The sequence below is a fragment of the Lissotriton vulgaris genome, chromosome 12 (assembly GCF_964263255.1).
Source record: "Lissotriton vulgaris chromosome 12, aLisVul1.2, whole genome shotgun sequence".
Taxonomy (NCBI): domain Eukaryota; kingdom Metazoa; phylum Chordata; class Amphibia; order Caudata; family Salamandridae; genus Lissotriton; species Lissotriton vulgaris.
The window spans coordinates 630,912,524-630,934,757 of record NC_141700.1 but is presented as its reverse complement, the minus strand read 5'-3'; the positions used below and the strand labels follow the sequence as shown (position 1 = coordinate 630,934,757).

General features: G+C 46.0%; 1 protein-coding gene across 1 annotated transcript in view; it reads right to left on the bottom strand.

Moving 5' to 3' along the window:
* The window catches only part of FANCA (FA complementation group A), an 850,506-nt gene that overhangs the window by 544,058 nt on the left and 284,214 nt on the right, over nucleotides 1–22,234 (bottom strand). Inside the window, exons 14-16 of the mRNA XM_086945786.1 lie at nucleotides 11,683–11,816; nucleotides 11,139–11,249; nucleotides 9,788–9,883 (exon numbers count right to left, since the gene is read on the bottom strand). Of these exons, the coding sequence (XP_086801912.1) occupies nucleotides 9,788–9,883; nucleotides 11,139–11,249; nucleotides 11,683–11,816 (341 nt within the window). The remainder of the gene's footprint in view (nucleotides 1–9,787; nucleotides 9,884–11,138; nucleotides 11,250–11,682; nucleotides 11,817–22,234) is intronic.

The following is a 22,234-nucleotide window of genomic DNA, read 5'->3' as shown; positions in this document are numbered from 1 at the left end:
CTTTTTTTGATACCCTCTTAGGCACTTTTAATTATATTTTACTCACATCACGCCCTCCTCACACTACCAGCTCCGCAGTCTTTCTGGCGTCGCAGCACACCAAAGAGGCACTCGGCCTCTTTGGTGGGGCCCGATGATGAAGCATGACACTGACCAGGTCGGTGTGTGAGGGCCTTCCTACTCAAATTGAGTGAGTGTGTTATCCTTCCCATAAGGATCTCTGTGTATAATCATAATCTAGTCACCAAAGCGGCAGTGGAGAGAAGAGAAATAACACCACTACTGTGCGAAGAGATTTCGCAGCGAAGCCTGCCAACCTGAGCGCCTGTCCTGGCATCAGTGTCCAGACAGTAATGCTTAGCAAAGGTATGGACCGACTTCCAAGTGGCCGCCTTGCAGATCTCTGCAATCGGAACATTACGTAGCAAAGAAGTCGTAGCAGCTTTGCCCCTGGTGGAATGAGCCTTAGGTTTACCCCCTAAGGTCTTATTAGCCTTCTGGTAACACAATTGTATACAGGACACAATCCACCTAGAGATGGACTGTTTTGAGGTAGCAAGACCGGTCCTGACTGATCCATAGTTGATAAACAATTGGTCTGACCTACGAATATCTTTGGTTTTATCCAGATAAAATTTCAACACCCTCCTAACATCCAGGGAATGCAGAGACCTTTCCGCTGGAGACGAAGGATTCTGAAAAAACGTAGGTAAAGTTATGGTCTGGTTAACATGGAAATCAGAGATAACCTTTGGAAGAAATTTAGGGTGAGTACGCATAACAACCTTAGCAGCATGGAATACCGTATAAGGTTCTTGGGAACATAACGCCTGAATTTCACTCACCCTGCGGGCTGATGTGATGGCCACGAGGAACGCCGCCTTCCAGGACAGGTGCTGCAACGAAGCCTTATGAATAGGTTCAAAAGGCTCCTCCATCAATCTGGACAGCACCACATTCAATTCCCATGAAGGCGAAGGAAGCCGGACAGGAGGGAACACTTTCTTCAAGCCTTCCAAAAAATCCTTGATCACAGGAATCTGGAAGAAGGAAGTCTGTGAAGGGCATTTCCTGTAGGCAGTCAGCGCAGCGAGATGAACCTTAATGGAATGGAAATTAAGGCCAGACTGCGCCAAATGTAGAAGATACGGAAGGATGACATCTTCCTTACATGTCGTTGGATCATAGTTCTTGAACTTGCATCAGATGCAGAATCTCTTCCACTTGTAAGCATAGGAAGTCCTAGTGGAAGGTCGCTTAGCCTCCTTCAGTATGTCCATACAATCTTCTGGTAGATTCAAATGGCCATATTGCACTATCTCAGGAGCCATGCCGCCAAACTCAAAGACGAGAGGTTGGGGTGCACCATCTGCCCCCCGAACTTCATGAGAAGGTCCGGCCGGCACGGCAGCTGTATGTGAGGAAGGAGAGACCGGTGAAGCAGGTCTGTGAACCACCACTGCCTGGGCCATTTCGGGGCGATCAGGATCATCCGCGCCCTGGAGTGGGCCAGCTTGATGAGCACCGCCGGAATCAGGGGAATGGGTGGAAAAGCGTACAGAAAGCTGTTCGACCAGTTGATCCATAGCGCATTCACCAGCGTCCTCTGCTGGTAGTACCTGGAGGCGAAGTCTCGGCATTTGCTGTTTTCGGCGGTGGCGAACAGATCTATGTCTGGAGTCCCCCACCTTGCGAAGACTTCTCCTAGTACTTCGTCGTTTATGACCAATTCGTGGTTTTCCTGAATCAGTCTGCTCAGTGGGTCCTCCTGAACATTCTGCACACCTGGTAGATGGGTAGCCGTTATCGTCAGTCCTCTGGCCAGACGCCAGCGCCAGATCGCCTGCGCCTCCTGAGACAGAGTGCGTGATCTGGAGCCCCCCTGCTTGTTGAGGTAATACATCGTGGTCGTATTGTCCGTCTGTACAAGCAGAGAGTTGGTCTGGAAGGACGGATGAAAGGCCTTCAGCGCCAAGTGAAAAGCTCTGAGTTCCAGGAAATTGATGTGATACGTGGACTCCGTCGGGGACCACGTTCCTTGTATCTGTAAGTCTCCGGAGTGTGCCCCCCAGCCGTGGAGGGACGCATCCGTCAAGATAGTCTGCGTGGGAATGTCCTTCTGGAAGGGAACCCCTCTGAGGAGATTCTCCGCTGAACACCACCACTTCAGAGACTGAAGAGCATGCAGAGACAGTTGTATCTTGTCATCCCAAGACCCTTTCCTCTGATCCTACTGATCCTCCAAGCACTCCTGCAATGGTCTCATGTGCTGCCGTGCATGTGGCGTGAGGAAGATACAAGAGGCCATCGACCCCAGTAGAGAAGACACCGTCCTCACTGTTGTAGATGGAGCGGTCATAAGAGCCTGAGCCTTCTGAGTGATAAACGTCTCTCCTCCGAAGGAGACACGCTTGCTGACAGCGTATTGATGGAGGCTCACAAGTACTGTATGCACTGGACCGGAGTCGTGACAGACTTGGACATGTAGATGTGTAACCCCAGCTTGTTCAAAAGAGCACACGCCTTCCGGAAGTGCGCTTGAGCTTCCGCGAATGAGGAGGACTTGATCAACCAATCGTCCAGGTACGGGTAGACGAACACCTTGTTCTTCCTCAGGTGTGCAGCTACCACCGCCATGCACTTCGAGAATGTTCTGGGCGCAGACTTCAGCCCGAATGGCAGTACTGTGTACTGATAATGATTGGCGCTGACTTGGAATCGCAGGAACTTCCTGTGTTTGTGTGCAATGGGCACATGGAAGTAAGCATCCTGTAGGTCTATAGCACATAGCCAGTCTCCCTGTTGCAGCTGAGGATAAATCTGATGCAACGACAGCATGCAAAATTTCTAACTGCAAATCCACTTGTTTGCTTGTCGCAAATCCAGAATGGGCTTGAACTCGTTCTTGTCCTTCTTGCGAACCAGAAAGAACTGTGAGTACAGACCTCTTCCCCTTTGAGACAGAGGTACGTCTTCTATCGCCCTTTTCCTTAACAGGGTATCGGCCTCCGCCTGGAGCTCGCGCAGCTGAAACTGCGAGCTGACCGGTGGAATTGCTGGAGGCGGGCTGGTGAACCGAAGACTGTATCCATTGCAAACAATATTCAGCACCCACTTGTCCCGAGTAATTTTTCTCCACCCTGCCCAAAAAAATTGAACGCTTCCCCCCACTGGAGTGGGTAACGGATGCAGCGGAAGTAACCGCTCAGGGCTTAGACCCGGCCGGTCCTTTGTTCGCTGCTGCGGACTGCTAGCCGCCTCTGCCCTTCTGGCACTTCTGGAAGGGCCTCCGGAACTGCTGCTGCTGTTGTTGCTGCTGTCCCGAAGCCTGTCCTCGCCCTCTGCCCTGCACCCCGAACCGTCTCTGGAACGAGCGGTAGGTCTTCTTCTCCTTGGGCTTCTTCACCTGACAGCAGTCAGGGTCTAGGCCTCCGCCTTCATGTGGCCCATCTCGTCGTCCGCATGCTTGCCAAACAGGGTGTCCCCCAAAAAAGGCAGGTTGGCCACCCGTTGTTGAACCTCTGGTTTGAGAGACGTAAGTCGAAGCCAAGCGTGGCGCCGTTGGTTGACACCATGGCAGTACCCATGCGCCGCCAGCAGGGACACATCAGCAGCCGCGCTGATGAGTTGGTTAGACACCAACATCCCCTCAATCAGGATCTCCTGAAAGTCTTCTTTCTTCTCTCGAGGAAGGAGCTCAGCGAATTGCTAGAGGGACTCCCATAGGGCTCGATCGTATCGCCGCGGCACTGGCCGCCTTCATTGTGGTAGATGCTGTCCCACAGACCTTCCTGCCAGCCGAGTCTATCCAGCGGCTCTCCTGATCAGGAGGCACTGTATACGACGGGTGGCATGCTGCTTCCTAGCCGCCGTTACAATGACAGAGTCCGGTGTCAGATCCATCCTAAGAAAGGCCGGGTCAGAATCCGGAGCCCGGTACTTCTTGAGGAGCCTGGAGGGGGCCGCCTTCGTCACCGCCGGAGTGAGAAACAACTCCTCGGCGGGCTCCACCAATCCTGGTACTAGAGGCAGCAACGGTCGAGACAGGTGCCTTTTATGTAGCGTCTCGAAAATCACAGACGTCGTGGGCGTAGGCACCGTCACCGTGATGCCCAACTTAGCCGCACCCCTCAGCAGAACATCTTGGAATGAGACGATGTCGTCTCCAGGCGACACCCTCGTCCCTGGGGATTCCGACAAAGTCGGCGAGTATTCCCTGGTCTCAGAAGAGTTTGTGTGGGATCTGGATCGGCGCCTCCTGTGGCGTCTTCTTGATCTTGTCGACGACCGGTGACGACTACGCGATCTCCCCCTTCGGTCGGAGCAAGAACGCGATCTCCTCGGCTTCGGATGCTCCACAGGCCTCACAAGAGCAGGCGACTTTGGACGCTCCACAGGCCTCACAGGAGCAGGCGACTGCGGACGCTCGACAGGCCTCACAGGAGCAGGCGACTGCGGCCTGACCGGGGGCCTCGGCTGAGGAGTCCCCTTAGGCGGCATCGGGTACCGTGGTAGTGAAGCCGTCCTCGGCGGAACCACCGGCGGTCCAGAAGGAGGCAGCAGAGGATGAAAATGAGGAGGGGGTGGTGGTAGCGGAGGCAGAGTGGGATTCCGCGGCGGATGGTCCTTGGGCAACAGAGGAGATGGGGTAGGTGTCATCGGCTTAGGAGGTGTATATACCTCGGAGTACACAGAGCCCTGTGACTTCCTTTTCTTCTTAGGCGGAGGCGATGGCGAGGCAGAGCCTATCGGCGCACGTCGGCGCGTCCCAGCGGACCCAGAGGAACTCCTGGCGCCAGAACTCCTGCGCTTCTTTGGCGTCGAAGAACGCCACCTCGACGGCGACCGACATTCCCTCGATGTCGAACGCCCTCACCTCGACGGCGAACGCCTCCGTCTCCACGGCAAACGCCTCCGTCTCCACGGCAAACGCCTCTGTCTCCACGGCAAACGCCTCTGTCTCCACGGCAAACGCCTCTGTCTCCACGGCAAACGCCTCCGTCTCCACGGCAAACGCCTCCGTCTCGACGGTGAACGCCTCCTTGACGGCGAACGCCTCCTCGACGGCGAACGCCTCCTCGACGGCGAACGCCTCCTCGACGGCGAACGCCTCCTCGACGGCGAACGCCTCCTCGACGGCGAACGCCTCCCCGACTTCGACGTCCTCCTCGACGTCAAGGATCCCCTCGACGACGACCTCCTCTTCGCCAACGGCGAACGGCGGTGTCGCCTCGACGGCGAGCGCCGACGTCGGGCCTCTCGACGTCGACGACGTCGACACGGACGATGAAGATATCGTCAACGGCGATCTCTACGGCGGTCTAGTCAGGTCCCTCGACGCCGAACGTCGACGTCGTATCGAACAAGAGGGAGACGGGAAACAGACTGCTGTCATCCCTCTCGACGCCGTCGTCGGTGCTATCGACACCGGCGGAGAACATGGACGTTTGCTGGTCTTCCTGCCCCTGGAGAGCCCTCCAGAGGTCATAGCATGGGCAGATGAAGCATGCCCAGACCCACCTTGTGCCTTCAGTCTTCTATCTTCCAGGCCCTGGAGCCTGATCTTCATCCTGTCTCTCAGGGTCCTGCTGGAGAAGGACTGGCAAATGTCACACTCCTCCGGAACATGAGAAGAGGGAAGGCAGATGATGCACACCTCGTGTGTGTCCGAATTGGCCTTCTTCCTCGAACACTCTGGGCATTTGTCAAACAAAGCAGGCATTGTGACAAATAAAAGAGTGCTTAAAGACACAAACAAGGAAGAAAGCACCAAAGTACTTCAAATGAAAGCACTCAAACACTTGAAAAGTGAAAAAATCTGTAAACAAACCCTAGAAAGGGAGAGCTCAATGCTCCAGGGTCCTGCTTGCAGGAGCCTGAAAAAAGAACTGAAAGTAAAAGGGACCTGCTGTGCATTCTGGGATACTGAGAGAGTTCTGGAAGGTTCTCTTAAAGGCACAGTATCCTGTACTGAGCCACATAATGGCAGCCTATGGGGCTTGTCTGTCCACTACTTTCTCTATCATTCCAGAGGCTTTTGCTGGTAGGGGAAGGATTTTCTCTGTGGAAAACACTGGACAGGCTGTGTTGTTTGTGGGTTTTTGGTGGAATTTCTAGTTGAAGTACTGGACAGTGTAACCTGTGGATAGGCTGCATTATCGGTCTTTAAATTCTCTCTTAAGTGTCTGTGCATGTCTGCAATGTTTGACGACTTAAGAGATTATTTTTGATTGCTCCGGGGTCCACGCACATGGGCGGGACTATTCACTAGATTATGACTATACACAGAGATCCCGTACTACAGAAACGAATTTCCAACCAAACCACAAAAAGGAGATCCTTAAAGAGATTAGATCCATCACGCTTAGTAAAATTCCAGGCTAAGATGGGTTGTTGGATCTTTTCTATAAGATAAAGGAGCATAATCTCCTGAGACACACAGAAAAGCACTCAAAGTTATTCCCTGCGATAATGAAGGTGACACAGACAAAGGCAGCAGCCACATTAATCATTACACTGAAACTGGACAAATATCATTAACAGTGTGCTTCGCATAGGTCGACTGTATTCAACTACATTCAATAAATTAATTGCCTACTGAACTAGTAATTGTTCTACGTTATCTTATCAAGGGGATGCTGAATAAGGTTTCCAACACACTGACTGGTCTTACCTGCAAAAGGTGCTATTAAAATGCGGATTAATGGGAAGTGTACATTGATGGGTCAGGGCAAATGACGCTACTTCGACAGCGAGGGTCTTGATCAATGAGATTCTATTGGACAAGAATGGGCTAAAGAGGGACACAAAAAGGGATGCCCACTGTCCCCGATATAATTTGTGCTAATGCTCAAACTACAAGCTGTGAAAACAAGGGGTCCCAAGGGGATGAAGGTTATTGGGGTGAAACAAATAAACAGAATAAGTTTGCAAACAATATGCTGCTGACATTAATAGACCCACTGACGTCTATGCCAACACTCCTTTCACAAATAGAATTTCTTAAAGACGTGTCCAAGTTATAATTAACATTGGGAAATCAAAAATGGACAAAGAGCTCTTGTGTACTTAATAGAGATAGAAAAACCTGGATTACACAAGTGCATATATAAAACCAGAAATATTGATTCCACAAATATAGTTACTTCTACAAAACCGGCAAAGGTAACTGAGACTGCTTTAGCAGGTTAAACGGACAATATGCATCATGAAAATGTATTCACTTCCCTCATAAGGATGGCAACACTCCTATACCTCTTATCACTGTCACTAGTGGCCAGTAGAGCTCACAAAACAGGAGCTGAGAAAATTACAACAGTGCTTGTTCTAATATATTTGGAAGGAAAAAGAGCAAGAGTGAGCAGGAAGATACTCATTCCACTGAGAAAGATGGACAGGGGTGTCCAAATGCATAAGCATGCTACAAGGCTGCGAAAATGGGAATACTGGTAGAACGTATTAAGCTGAGACAGAAAAGTGATGATCTACAGCAGGTAGTAACTGGTCAGGTATTGTGGGTGATACATAGGCTTCCAAAACAACTCTGACCCAAACTGCTATACATTAACCCTTGAAACATTTGGGACTTTATCTGACAAGGCCAGATTGGACCTCACTCAGTGCTATTCCTGCTCAAACAAAAAAACATCTTTAATGATGGCAACAGATGAGATTTCCTTTTCGAAATGGACGAAGCAGACCCATAAAAGATAAATAAGCCTGAGACATTTAAGGACTTTAGATCCAATGAAACATAGAACCTCCAATACTAAGGGTTAGAACATGGAGTTCTAAACCAGGCACTAATCAATAATGCAACAAGAGTGAATGTGCCTGGTAGGTGTGTAGAAGTGTATGAGGCTGTTAAGGTATGCAGGGTCGGTCTTGTGTATTGCTTTGTACATGTGCGAGCAGTTTGAACTGAGTGCATATGTGGATTGGGAGCCAGTGCAGTTCTCCGAGTGCGATAAGGTGAGTAAAGTATGAGTTGTGCTGCGGCGTTTTGAATGGTCTGGAGACAGTTCAGGAACTTCTTAGTGATTCCCATGTAGAGTGTGTTGCTGTAATCGAGCCTGTTGGTGATCAAGGCCTGTGTAACAGTTTTCCTGTTGTCTGGTAGCGATTTGAAGGTCTTTCACAGCATCCTAAGGATGTGGAAACAGGTGGAGGTCACTGTGTTTGCTTAGGCTGTTATTTCGAGCTTGTTGTCCAGGATGATTCCAAGTTTTCTTGAGTGGGTGGTGAAGTAGGTGAGCGTCCGACATTAGTTGGCCACCGTGTGGAGTCCCAGGCCGAGGCTTTCTTTCCAAAGATCACCACTATAGTTGACTGTGTTTAGTTTGAGGAAGTGTTTTTCATCCATGTGGTTATCGCAGTCATGCATGTGGCAACGTAGCTTTTTGAGGTGGAAGTCTTGTCTGACAGGGAGAGTATCAGTTGGATATCGTCTATGTAGGACAGTATGTTGATGTTGTATGATCTGACAAGGTCTGCTAGCAGAGGCATGTATATATCGAATAATGTTGGAGCGAGGGAAGATCCTTGGGCGACTCCACATATGAGGTTCTTTGCCTTAAACATCGAAGGTGGCAGGTTGATTCTTTGTGTTCTTGCGAGGAAAGAGCAAACCCAGTTGAGGGCAGGTCCGTGTATGCCTGTTTTGATTATTCTTCTGATCAATGAGGAGTGGGAGACCATGTCAAAAGCTGCGGAGAGGTCAAGTAGTATAAGGGTCACTGTGTCCCCACGGTCAAGGGCAAGCACACATGGACAGTTCCATTGCCACCATACGTTGCTTAAAGGTCGGGTTCAACACCTGTTAAGGTCTTGGTTTTTTTCACCCAAACAAAATAATGCCAATGAGTAACACCAATGCAAAGGATGGCAGAGCTACTATAGTAATACTGCTCTTAATTTAGGATTAGGCCCTCAAAGGACAATAGTCAAACAAAGTTAGGGCACTAGAGACATTCAGAAAGGACAGTGAACATATGGACAGAGAAGCTAGATGAAGGTAGATGAGTATGGCACAAAGGAATAGAAAGGACAGTGGAAATATGGGCGGCATGGAGGCAGTACAGGGGAGAATTGATGGATACCCAGTCTGTGTCTGCTCCTGATTAATGAGATGCATGTATTCAGGTCTTTAGTTCTTGAGTGCTCTGTTCATGATGATGTTATGAGTCACCCTGCCTCCTTTGAGCCAAATGGACGGTTATTGTTGATCACTATGGACACAATATGGATTTGGAGAGATTGGGTGGGAGCGAACTGTGGATGGTGATTTGAAGATGTCCGCCTTTATTCCTGTGGCATTCGGGGCGCCTTCGCCATTACATAGATGTCTATTCAGGGGCTTGATCTCTGTATGCAGGTCATATTGTTAAAAATGATTCTATGATTGACTTTGTTTGCAATTGCCAATGAACCTCCGATGCCGACTGATGTGTGATTTTATGGAGCTGGATATTACAATAAAAATATATTTTTTTTTTAAAGAAAGGACAGCGGAGAGCAGGAATACATAAGATACAGAGAAAAGTACAATGCATAAACCAGCAAAAAAGTTAAGAAGCCTCAGGCATGGGACCATATAGGGAAGAAAACTTACTATTAGTGGGCAAATGATATCTGACAATAAACACTGTCAAATAGACTCAGGTTTACAGAAGTGGCAATACTTTGCTATCTTTAAATATTGAGAACATCATATACATCTGAAAGGACAAAATAGTTAACAGTCAGTCAGTGGGAGAAGATTTGTATGGAAATCTCAATGAGCACAAACCTTCAGATCTGCCAATCGAGTTTTAGCCAGAGAAATGTACTCCAACAGCACTGGGCGATATTTTGTTGGCACAAAAGGAGGGTAGATTAAGTGGACCTAAAATAAAGAATCAAATGCAGAGTAATGTAACACTAATTTACAGAGAAAATATTCACACAATGTTCAATTGACAAACTGAACATAATCAGTAGTAAACTTTTGATTCAATAACTCAATGGAACTTATTTAAGACATTTGGAAAATATTTGAGATAACTTGAAACTCTGTCCTACAGGCTACACCAAGATCTCTAAATTAGACCCTCATGCCACTCCTCTGTTTATACCGGCCTCTAGAGCAGACGTTCTTCTTCAACCAGTTTTGTGGTGATTAGAAATGCCAGGAAAGCTACAATATGCTCAGGATGACAGTGGTATTGCTTGCGGAGGGTGGGCCTGAGTCACAAAGCCATTTGTGCACCTATCTTCAAACTTAGGTGCCCACATGCCTTTATTTTTGAGTGTGAACCCACAGTTTTTATTCTCAAAGCAAGGATTTTAAACACTCATAAAAATGTACTCTCATATACTTTTAGAGTAAATCTTCACCCATAGGCATCGAATAAGCACTCTAGGGAAGAAATGCCTCAGAAAGTTTGGGCCCACTTACAATAAAACATTTTAATGGGTATTCACAAACTGTTTCACAAACCATTCCCACCTTAAGTCACACTAGGATATATACCTTGCGATTGTGAATAATATTAAACTGATAAACATACTAGCCCCCTTTCTGTGGGAAAAGTATGAATTCTCCTCTCTGATGATCACGAAAAGCATACATTTGCTCCATGAAGATTGCCAGTATTCACGCAGCAGTATTGGTCTGAGGACAGTAATTGAAAAAACAGAGGTTTTAACAATGACAGTGTGACACTGAGGCCCTCATCCTCCTTTAACAGTCTCAGTCTAAGAACATTCAACATTACAAGTACCAGAATGTGTGGGGAGGCTAGGAACTCTGCACAACTATGGCATGTGAATAATATACATGAATATGCTGAGGAGTTTGCTGCCAGAACCTGCAATAGGTAAATGTACGAAATGTAAATTTACACATGCAAAAACACTTTTGCATGTCCAGAAAAAGAATTCCCAAAAGAAATCCAGGAGTGTTCTTTAAAAAAACCTCAAAATATCAGTTTCCCACATATCATCCTACTCTCTAGTGAATAATAAAAAAGTTAGGAGTTTATTCCAAATGTAGGTAGAAACCTATGGAAATCCATCTGAGCTTTCTGAATATGGCACCGTAACTATCACAAGATCTGCCATGTTGAATCAAGATAATAGATTCTGTTAGATCCTCTCACCTTCAGGTATTGGGGAGCTTCGAAGGGCACCAAGTCAGAGAGGAACTTGAAGAGGAAAACCAAAGACTTCTTACTGCCACTGTGGTAGCCTACAGTGCTTCCAAAGGAAACCTAAAAAGAAAATAAACACTGCAAGTGTTTCACCACACTGGGAGGTAAACTGTAACCTTATGAATCCATCCTCCATTTACTCACTTCTGTCCCCAAATAGGGTTTATGGGCCTGGCACATTAATTTCATGGCCAGTAAGCTCCACATGCCCTTCCAACCAACACATTTCCAGCCCATACTAAATTATAGCGAAGATTTCAATTATCCATAAGAAGACTGATGTGAATGTAGCAAGAAATAACTAACAAAAAAGAGAAATAGTCAAATAAAATTCTAAAGCGATGGCACATAATTAAATGTCCAAACCAGAGGAATATTAACAGCATTGCAGAATAAGGTAAAAATTTATAACAGACATTAACCACTGTCCCACCGCCCAAGGTGCCAGCTGCCCTCCACATCAGCAATGGGGGTTTTAGGAAAGGGATTTTACCTTAAACCACTCCGTGTAGGACAGAAAAGCAGCAGGGCCCTCAAGCGCTGCCTGGCGCGCGATTAGGAACGCAGTGATTATGTTCTCCAGCTCATAGCTCTCAAAAGCCTTGCTGAGCAGGCGAGCCAGGAGGTCTGGTAAGGTGTACCCAAAGAAAAGAAACAAAAGGGGTTCAGTTAGTGAGTGTAATGATGTACTAAAGGCAACTACAAAGCAATAATAGTAGCAGATACAAATTTGGAGTGAAGATTCATTTCCCCAAAGACTCAAAGCAAATACGATCAGAGGAAAGAGCAGGCACAGAACATATTTACACTATTCCCGATATATATACTTTCCCATTATATTTATTATTTTTTCTCATAATAAACATATATGAACAAATAGGATTTCAACTTAAAAAGCTTTGCTCGGTTTTATTTCTGCACCGACACTTAGCTTTTATAGACTATCATATATGCTGTGTCCTGACCAAAACCAAAATAGACAGACTACTAAATACTTCTTACATTAAAATTCATGTGCTATATACATTTATATATTTCACACACACTGTAAGGACCAGAAAGATTCTCAGAGTGTTGGTAAACCCTGACAAAACCAGCCAAATACCATCCCTTCGAGGACCATCGCGCTATGTGGGAAGGTCCCTGTAGTGTTATTAGGTCCTTTCAAGTAAGGGCTTTAAAAACTAAAAGCATAGTTACATTTGCTTTAGTCTGGTCTATGATCTATCCCAGTATTACGGCAGCCGTGGAACTAGAACATTAAGTAAGCACTCCATTATGGTCAATGGGAGGGAGGGGCAGGGGGAGGGGTGTGGAGAGAGAGAGAGAGAGAGAGAGAGAGAGAGAGAGAGGGTATATATATATATATATATAGGCTTGATGACAGGTTTTGAAATAGTACAGACATTAAAAGAAATAGGGGTCTGTAAATCAAACTTAAAACACATATGGGAAACATAAGGATGAATTTGGTTTAGTTCTAATTCTTCGGGTTCAGTTTTAATTCATCAAGTTTTATCCAAAGGCTGTATTTATACAGAAGAATGGATAAAGTATGTGTACATAGATGAGTTTCAAATATATTTATTTGCCGATTTTATATCCAGTTATAACAAGCATATATGTATTTATTGTAGTATTTATGTGATTATTATGTAAAAGTATGTGTTATGATTTTAACCCCACTCTTTAGTATAATTATGAAATTGACTGCATACAAAAATGAGAGAATATTTCCAAATGAATTAGGTTGGTGCTAATAATAGAAGAGTCTATTTATGATCTCTATGGCATTGCGTCAAACAATGTGCTCACAAAAATAAACAAGAATGTTGGCATTTCCCCAACAGTGAACAAGTCTGAGTTTCAGCCGAAATGCGTTTGATGTGGTCGTAATAAAGGAAATTTTCACACACATATATATATATATATATATATATATATATATATATATATATATATATATTTATATATATTCCTCCACCAACACCGGCATAACGGTCGATCGCTGTCTCAGGGCGGTCCGAGTTGGGTAGCCGGTACCCCCGTAAATTCACTCCACAACACCACCACGTAAGGATAGCACTCGGACACCCGGATTGTCTTGCAAGTGGTAATTTTATGCGGCAGGTAACAGAACGACGCGTTTCGCCATTACGGCTTGTTCACGCACGCCAAATTACTTTCGACGCCATCTTAAATACGTGAAAGTTAAAACACACCCATGTGTATAATCAAAGAGTGGCGGACATATTTGAATGGAGTAAACATAATAGTCGCATATGTTATAAAATCTTTCAAATATTTACAGTGAAATTTCTGTAAAGTATCCCAATTTATATCCTTCATGAAATACATGTTAGTACAATATAATTGCTACATAACTTATCAGAATGAAAAGATTTGTAAATCGTCCCTAATGCGACATGGTGGTAACATTTTCAACCCAACAACCGTATACCATTTCTGGACATGGGGAATCGATAATTATATAAATTCTCAAAACTGTTGTTTTTAGCGAATATTACAATCCACACCAGCTTAAGATCATGTTTCATTGGTTCTCAGTGTGATAATATGTCCGAGTGTTTACATTGGTTGGTATCATACAAGTTGTTCCCCTGGTTACAAATAATACATGTAAACCAATGCGTGTGTTACCTCAATGCCCCAGTGGGCTAGAGGTACTATCCTTGTAAGCAGTCAGAGTCCATGCCCCAGTGGGCTGATGATCAAGGGGTCATATGTCGTGCAGATGCTTATAACTGACCCATACCACACAATGTGACAATTATTGTAAGTTCCTGATGCTTCCAAGCCCCAAGTGGGCATTCAATCTCTATGTGATCTTGTTTCTGATAGCAATCCACGTACATGTGAGAGTTAGACACCGATTTTCGTGCAGATCCCAATGATTAGGTTTGTCATCCCAAATAGATAAAGTTATGTCCATGTCCCATTAGGCAATTGAGTGGAACTTCGACCTCATACCCATATGTCCGTCAACTCAAACAAGTGACCCCATTCTGAAAATAATTAAAACATGTATTAAAACCAAATATGTTAAAAAACAAGCAGACCGATATGTACTTAGAAAAATCAATTTGATAGATGCAGCTACTCATACAGGTGAATTGATAGCTCCTCACTAACATTGAGGCCCTTTGGTGTAAGACAGTCAAAGTCAATTATGTAACGTGACTCCAATTTGCGAAGAGATAACTCTCTATTACCCCCCCGCATGCCCAAATCGACACAGTCAATAACAACCATTCGCACTAAATTCTCATTTTGCATATGCATTTCTTGAAAATGACGTGCAATGGGATATTGTTTGTTGTTACTTCTTATGGCATGTAAATGTTCCAGCACCCGTTTCTTTGCTTCATGTTTGGTGCTGCCAACATACCACTTTTCGCAAGGGTAGATCAAGACGTATACACTGAAAGGGGTGGTACACGTGAGTCTCTTCCTTATTACAAATTCCCTGGTGGAATTTGGAATTTGTAATATTTTGACATCTTTGCTATTCTTACAGGCCTTACATTTATGACAACATTTAAATCCCTGGAGTCTATTATTATCTACACGGTCCACACTGGTCACATAATTGTGGCTTAGTTCATCACGTAGAGACCTACTCTTTCTGAATGTGATCTGAGGGTTGTCTTTAAGTTCTTTCTTTAAATGATCATCAGTCATGAGCACATGCCAATGTTTGCGGAAAATGTTGCGTATTTCATTGGCTTGACCCGAAAATGTGGTAATAAATCTTAGACTATTCGAGTCTTCCTGTTCTTTATTTGGATGGAGTAGTTCCTCTCTGGATTTCTTTTCTACTCTACTTGCTGCATCTGTGATCGTTTTATGACTGTACCCTCTTTCCAAGAATCTTTTATGCATCACTTTCTCTTCCTCTTTATATGTTGCCAAGGTGCTGCAATTCCTTCTGGCGCGTAAAAGCTCACCATACGGAATGCTTTGCACTAGATTTTTCGGATGGCTACTCTGGGCACTGAGAATACTATTCCCTGCAGTTTGCTTTCGGTACAATTTGGTGGTAAGTATCGTATCTTGTACCTCCACCAATACATCAAGAAATTCAATATTTTCACTGCTGATATTTTGGGAAAACTGAAGGTTTAAGGTGTTATTATTGAGCTTCTCAATGAATAGATTCACGGATGTCACATCCCCAGACCAAATGAAAAAGATGTCTTCTATGTACCGCAGCCACAGGACAACGTTGGTAAATTCTGCCATCTCACTGACAACCTGCTCCTCCCACCAGCCCATGAATAAATTCGCGTAACTGGGGGCGAAGCAGGTTCCCATGGCAGTGCCCTGTGACTGCTTGTACACAACTCCATCAAAAATAAAAAAATTATTCTCCAAACAAAATTTGATCATGGACAGAATCATTTGAGAATGATGCAACAGAGATAGTGATCTCATTTTCAAAACATGTTCTGCAGCTCTTATACCTTGTTCGTGTTGTATACTGGTGTATAAGCTGCTCACATCTAGCGTGACCAGTAGAAAACACCTTCCTTTTTCATTTGGTCTGGGGATGTGACATCCGTGAATCTATTCATTGAGAAGCTCAATAATAACACCTTAAACTTTCAGTTTTCCCAAAATATCAGCAGTGAAAATATTGAATGTCTTGATGTATTGGTGGAGGTACAAGATACGATACTTACCACCAAATTGTACCGAAAGCAAACTGCAGGGAATAGTATTCTCAGTGCCCAGAGTAGCCATCCGAAAAATCTAGTGCAAAGCATTCCGTATGGTGAGCTTTTACGCGCCAGAAGGAATTGCAGCACCTTGGCAACATATAAAGAGGAAGAGAAAGTGATGCATAAAAGATTCTTGGAAAGAGGGTACAGTCATAAAACGATCACAGATGCAACAAGTAGAGTAGAAAAGAAATCCAGAGAGGAACTACTCCATCCAAATAAAGAACAGGAAGACTCGAATAGTCTAAGATTTATTACCACATTTTCGGGTCAAGCCAATGAAATACGCAAAATTTTCCGCAAACATTGGCATGTACTCATGACTGATGATCATTTAAAGAAAGAACTTAAAGACAACCCTCAGATCACATTCAGAAAGAGTAGGTCTCTACGTGATGAACTAAGCCACAATTATGTGACCAGTGTGGACCCTGTAGATAATAATAGACTCCAGGGATTTAAATGTTGTCATAAATGTAAGGCCTGTAAGAATAGCAAAGATGTCAAAATATTACAAATTCCAAATTCCACCAGGGAATTTGTAATAAGGAAGAGACTCACGTGTACCACCCCTTTCAGTGTATACGTCTTGATCTGCCCTTGCGAAAAGTGGTATGTTGGCAGCACCAAACATGAAGCAAAGAAACGGGTGCTGGAACATTTACGTGCCATAAGAAGTAACAACAAACAATATCCCATCGCACGTCATTTTCAAGAAATGCATATGCAAAATGAGAATTTAGTGCGAATGGTTGTTATTGACTGTGTCGATTTGGGCATGCGGGGGGGTAATAGAGAGTTATCTCTTCGCAAATTGGAGTCACGTTACATAATTGACTTTGACTGTCTTACACCAAAGGGCCTCAATGTTAGTGAGGAGCTATCAATTCACCTGTATGAGTAGCTGCATCTATCAAATTGATTTTTCTAAGTACATATCGGTCTGCTTGTTTTTTAACATATTTGGTTTTAATACATGTTTTAATTATTTTCAGAATGGGGTCACTTGTTTGAGTTGACGGACATATAGGTATGAGGTCGAAGTTCCACTCAATTGCCTAATGGGACATGGACATAACTTTATCTATTTGGGATGACAAACCTAATCATTGGGATCTGCACGAAAATCGGTGTCTAACTCTCACATGTACGTGGATTGCTATCAGAAACAAGATCACATAGAGATTGAATGCCCACTGGGGCTTGGAAGCATCAGGAACTTACAATAATTGTCACATTGTGTGGTATGGGTCAGTTATAAGCATCTGCACGACATATGACCCCTTGATCATCAGCCCACTGGGGCATGGACTCTGACTGCTTACAAGGATAGTACCTCTAGCCCACTGGGGCATTGAGGTAACACACGCATTGGTTTACATGTATTATTTGTAACCAGGGGAACAACTTGTATGATACCAACCAAAGTAAACACTCGGGACATATTATCACACTGAGAACCAATGAAACGTGATCTTAAGCTGGTGTGGATTGTAATATTCGCTAAAAACAACAGTTTTGAGAATTTATATAATTATCGATTCCCCATGTCCAGAAATGGTATACGGTTGTTGGGTTGAAAATGTTACCACCATGTCGCATTAGGGACGATTTACAAATCTTTTCGTTCTGATAAGTTATGTAGCAATTATATTGTACTAACATGTATTTCATGAAGGATATAAATTGGGATACTTTACAGAAATATCACTGTAAATATTTGAAAGATTTTATAACATATGCGACTATTAGGTTTACTCCATTCAAATTACCTGCCGAATAAAATTACCACTTGCAAGACAATCCGGGTGTCCGAGTGTGGAGTGAAAATATATATATATATATATATATATATATATATATATATATATATATATATATATATATATATATATATATATATATATATATATATATATATATATATATTTTATATTATATTTTTGGTTTGTTTGTTTTTCCTCAGGGAAGCAAACTACATGATGAAGAACAACAAAGGTTCAAAATGCATTGGGGACTGATGGGACAGATGTGATACGAAAGGAATATTGTCTTCATACACTATGAATGAAATCTAGAGTAAATAAATAAACCAATGAAATTCACCTGAATTATTTTTCTGAAGATTGTTTTGAAGATATACATAAATTTGCTGATGCAAACTACACCTAAGAACAATACAAAACTTCAGAGAAGAAACCTTATGGAAATAGAATAAACACAAGCAGGAATCCTATTGGGAACATTGGTGGTGCAGGAGGGAGACAGTGGCCCACAAAAGGAACAGTGCTGAATTATCAAGGAAAAACACACCGATGATCAAGAGGCGATACGCCACTAGCATACTGACCATTGCGTATAAGCAAATAACCATTGGAAGAGGGTAATGCACTGTTTTTCACCACATGTTTTTGAAGGTTATGGCTTGCCATCTGCGGACAAGTTACTGATTCTGCCTACCACAAAGTCGTTATGTGCCGCTAGATGCAAACTAAAGTGGCTTGGAGGCTGCTGACCAAGGAGTGGGAGGATTGGAAGTTTCGCTGCCCCTGTAGGTCTGCATGTGCTATGCTTGATCCCCTGTCCCAAACCAGAAGAACTTGGGCGCCTGTTGTTGAGGTGGTGGGTCTGTAATCAAAAATACCTGTTGATACCTTGAACGGTGAGAAACTGTTGGTGATACAACCTTGCAGACATGGTAAGGATGAATGAGCGCACTATAGATCTACTTTCTTTAAAGCACTCTAGGACACAGTCAGCGTTCTCGCCAAATAGACAAGACCCATCAAAACGCATATCCATGAGTGACATCTGGCGGTCACGAAAGAAGCCTGTGGTTCTTATCCATGCATGACACTGGAGTACCACAGTAGTGCTGACAGCTCTGCCTAAAGCCTGGCTGATGAGGATTATGAATCCGAAACCGGTCCCAGGATGCTTGTTTCCGGTCCAGGGAAGACATGGCTTGGCAGTTCGGGCTGGACTGTTCCCATGAGGCACAGGGTCAGACTGATTTGCCTATGGCCATGTCTGAACTGGGGTGGCTGAGTGGGCTGAAGAATGGTGATGGATTAAACCCAGATCAGTTGACTGGGGGTGAGTGTTTGATTTACTCAAACGCTCCGTCCATCATCCCCTTTTGTATAGCTCTGCCTAAACAGGCAGGTATTCAGGCATGACCAAATTACATATTTGGCCCAGTCCTAGCCATCCTGAATGGTTTGCTCCAAGTTGGTGTAGAATTTTTGTGGGTCTGCAGGTAAGATTTCTGCAACCATGTCCGATAATGCATGGGACTACCTATCCAGCAAACAGCTGGCACTACTCACCAAAGGGTGAGACTGGCTGAAGAGAACACTAGTTTCCAAATGCCTCAATTCTCTATAACTCTCTATCTGGGTGGTCGTAGGGAATTAGTTTTTTTCCAGGCTCTCTGGAGTAGGGTGTTGTGTCAAAAAGGCAGGATCCGAGGGGCGTGGCTAAGCGGCCGTGCGAGATGGCCGCAGCCTGAAAGAGCTCTTCCCGACCCGCGGCTGTAAATCGTCCCGCAGCCTGCTGACCCGGACTCTAGCCCTCCCATAGTGCCCCTCCACGCAGCAGACGTCCTTGCGGGGGCTGTGGAGTGACTTTCCGGCGGCTCCGATGCGCTGAAGACAGCACGATCCTGTTCCTTCTCAGGCGGCCTTCGGACGACTTCGCCCCCCTCCGCCGGGTGGGGGGGGGGGGGGGGGGGGGGGGGGGGAGAGAGGCTTGGCCCTGGGCGGCGTTGCGGGAGCCCTATGGCGGGAGTGAAGGGACGGCGACCTGCCTGAATTCTGAGGTACAGGTGGCAGATTCCTGGACCCGGGAGCAACTTTAGGCCCCGGCTTTGAGGCCTACCTTTGGGCAATTGTGGAGGCGGTGCGGCGGCGCCTCTACAGCGGAGGAGAACGGCAGACTGAGATGCACTGACCCGCTGTGCACTACGAGGCGCGCGGAGGAGCCAGCGAGGCCCGGGGCCCTCTATTGAATGTTGGGAGTGCTCTCTCCACGCCCGGGGGGGGCTTGGAAGACGACACCCAAGGGGAGTCTTGGCCTCATTGTCACGGCGGAGGATCTCAGGGGGCCGCCGGGCGGCAGTAAGGACTCCTGTGACCCCCTTGCCCCTCCCGCTTTGATCCAATGGCCCCAGACAGTCCGTCGGGCCGAGGATTGTGTGCCCCCCCTGTGAGAAGTTGGCCTGATATATAATGTTCACTATTCTAGTGAGCACTTTGTATCAGTCCAAACAGCCCCTGGAACTGGTTCTAGCCGGCAGATGCGTAGTGAACACCGGGGTGCCACTCAGCAGTCACCTTCCTGTAAAGCCCTGCCTACCCAGGATACACAAAACCCTGTCTGGGATGGTGCTAGCACCGCCCCTGACAGGAAACCCTTTGTCCAAGCTCTCCTTGCTGGAAGGACTCCCAGCAGCAGGAGGTCAGACTCGTGTCTGTGGTGGCAGCATCCATTTTGTGGAGCTGAGGCTTCAGTTAACTTTAACCGGGGTTCACAGTTACATACATGTCGTGTCCCTCTAGAAAGGTGGAATGCTAACCCCGTCGCCAGAATTGGCGAGGGGTTAGTATTCCAATTCGTATGACACCTTACTCGACATGTTTTGATAAAGCAATACCAGAGATAGCATTTAACAGCGAGGATTATAATGCACTTAAGAGTATATGGTATGCGTTATCATGGAACAGCTATTAGGACTTGGTTCCGCAAGCTGCAAACGGGCTCAGCTCATGCCAGAGCACCATTTCACACGATTCCAAGCACTCTGCCTTCAGGATTGTCAAGGCCTGCCATAGGAGTGACTGATAGGAATCTGTGTGTCCATTTTTAGGGTTAGATATAGGTATACTATATCTAAAGCAAAGGGTGATCACACCACCTTGCCCCAGCTGTCGTGCAGCCAGTTGTGTCAGATTTAGATGGCCATCCAGGGGTGGCGTAATACATGCTTCAGCCCCTGGTAGGCCCTGGGTAGACCTATGCCCTGAGTTACAGGGTCTGATAAGGTGGCCCAGTACCAATTGGAAATGTACCTAAGGTACATGGAATCCATTTTAGAGAGAGAGCAGTAGGCCTGGGGACCTGATTGGCAGGGCCCCAGGTCGACTAAGTAGGAAAACCAGCAAAACACCAGGCAAAAAAAGTTGGGGGCAACCATAGTCAGGTATCCACCTTCCTACACCCCCCAACCCCCCATCCTCCATTGACTGTGCAGTGGCGGCGTACGGACCCTCTGGGGTTACAAGGGGCCCATCGCCGAACTGTTAGTGTGGGACAGGCCGCATATCGAGTGCACAGGCTCCAGGTGGGGGTGCCAAAGCGCGGCCGCTTTTTCCGCGTCGGCCTTACCGGCTGGTCCTTTGATAAGGGGAACAAATGGCGACAGGAGGCAGGAGTTCCAAAAACAGCGCCCAGGCGAAGCTGTCCAAGTATGCGTGGCAGCATGGTGGAGACAAAACCGACTCGCCCCGGACTGAAAAAGATAGCGGGAAAGGATCATCTCCCCAACCAAAGGAACCCACGCTCCATGACGTCCTGGCTGCCATAGGGGCAATGCGCACATCTATGGACTCTGTAACGACAGAAGTTTCACTACTTCGGGCCGATTTTAAACAGACAAACGAGAAAGTGCGAGAACTCAAAGTTGTGACGGCGGCACTTCAGGAAGATACCTCTGAGCTCCAACGGCAGATGTCGGACATGGAAAAACGACAAGCTCGCATGGCGCAACAGCTCGACGACTATGAAGGGAGGGCCCGTTGCAACAACGTCAGGATTCTCGGGGTTCCGGAGAAAACGGAGGGGCATGCGGCCGACCTTTATGTGGAAGAGATAATCATGAAACATCTGAAGCCCAAGACATTGTCAGCATATTTCTCCATAGAACGAACCCATAGAGTACCGGGCGGGAAGCCTAAGATAGGGGCCCCTCCCAGGCCAATTATCGCCAGAGTCTTTAACTTTCGCGACCGAGACAATATTCTACAAACTGCCAGAATGGGCCCTCCACTTAAGGTCGACAACTATGAGGTCTCCTTCTTTCCGGATTTCACGGCTCGGGTCCAGGCGCAGCGACGCAGCTTCCAGGCGGTGAAACAAGAACTGCGAGGTAGAGAAATCAAGTACGCGATGATGTTTCCAGCGAAACTTAGAGTTGAAAAGGACGGTAAATCCTGGTTTTTCGACTCACCGGAGGCAACTTGGGACTGGCTGGATGGTTGGACTAAAGTCGGAGGCAGATCTGGTGGACGCCGCAGCGCACCGGAG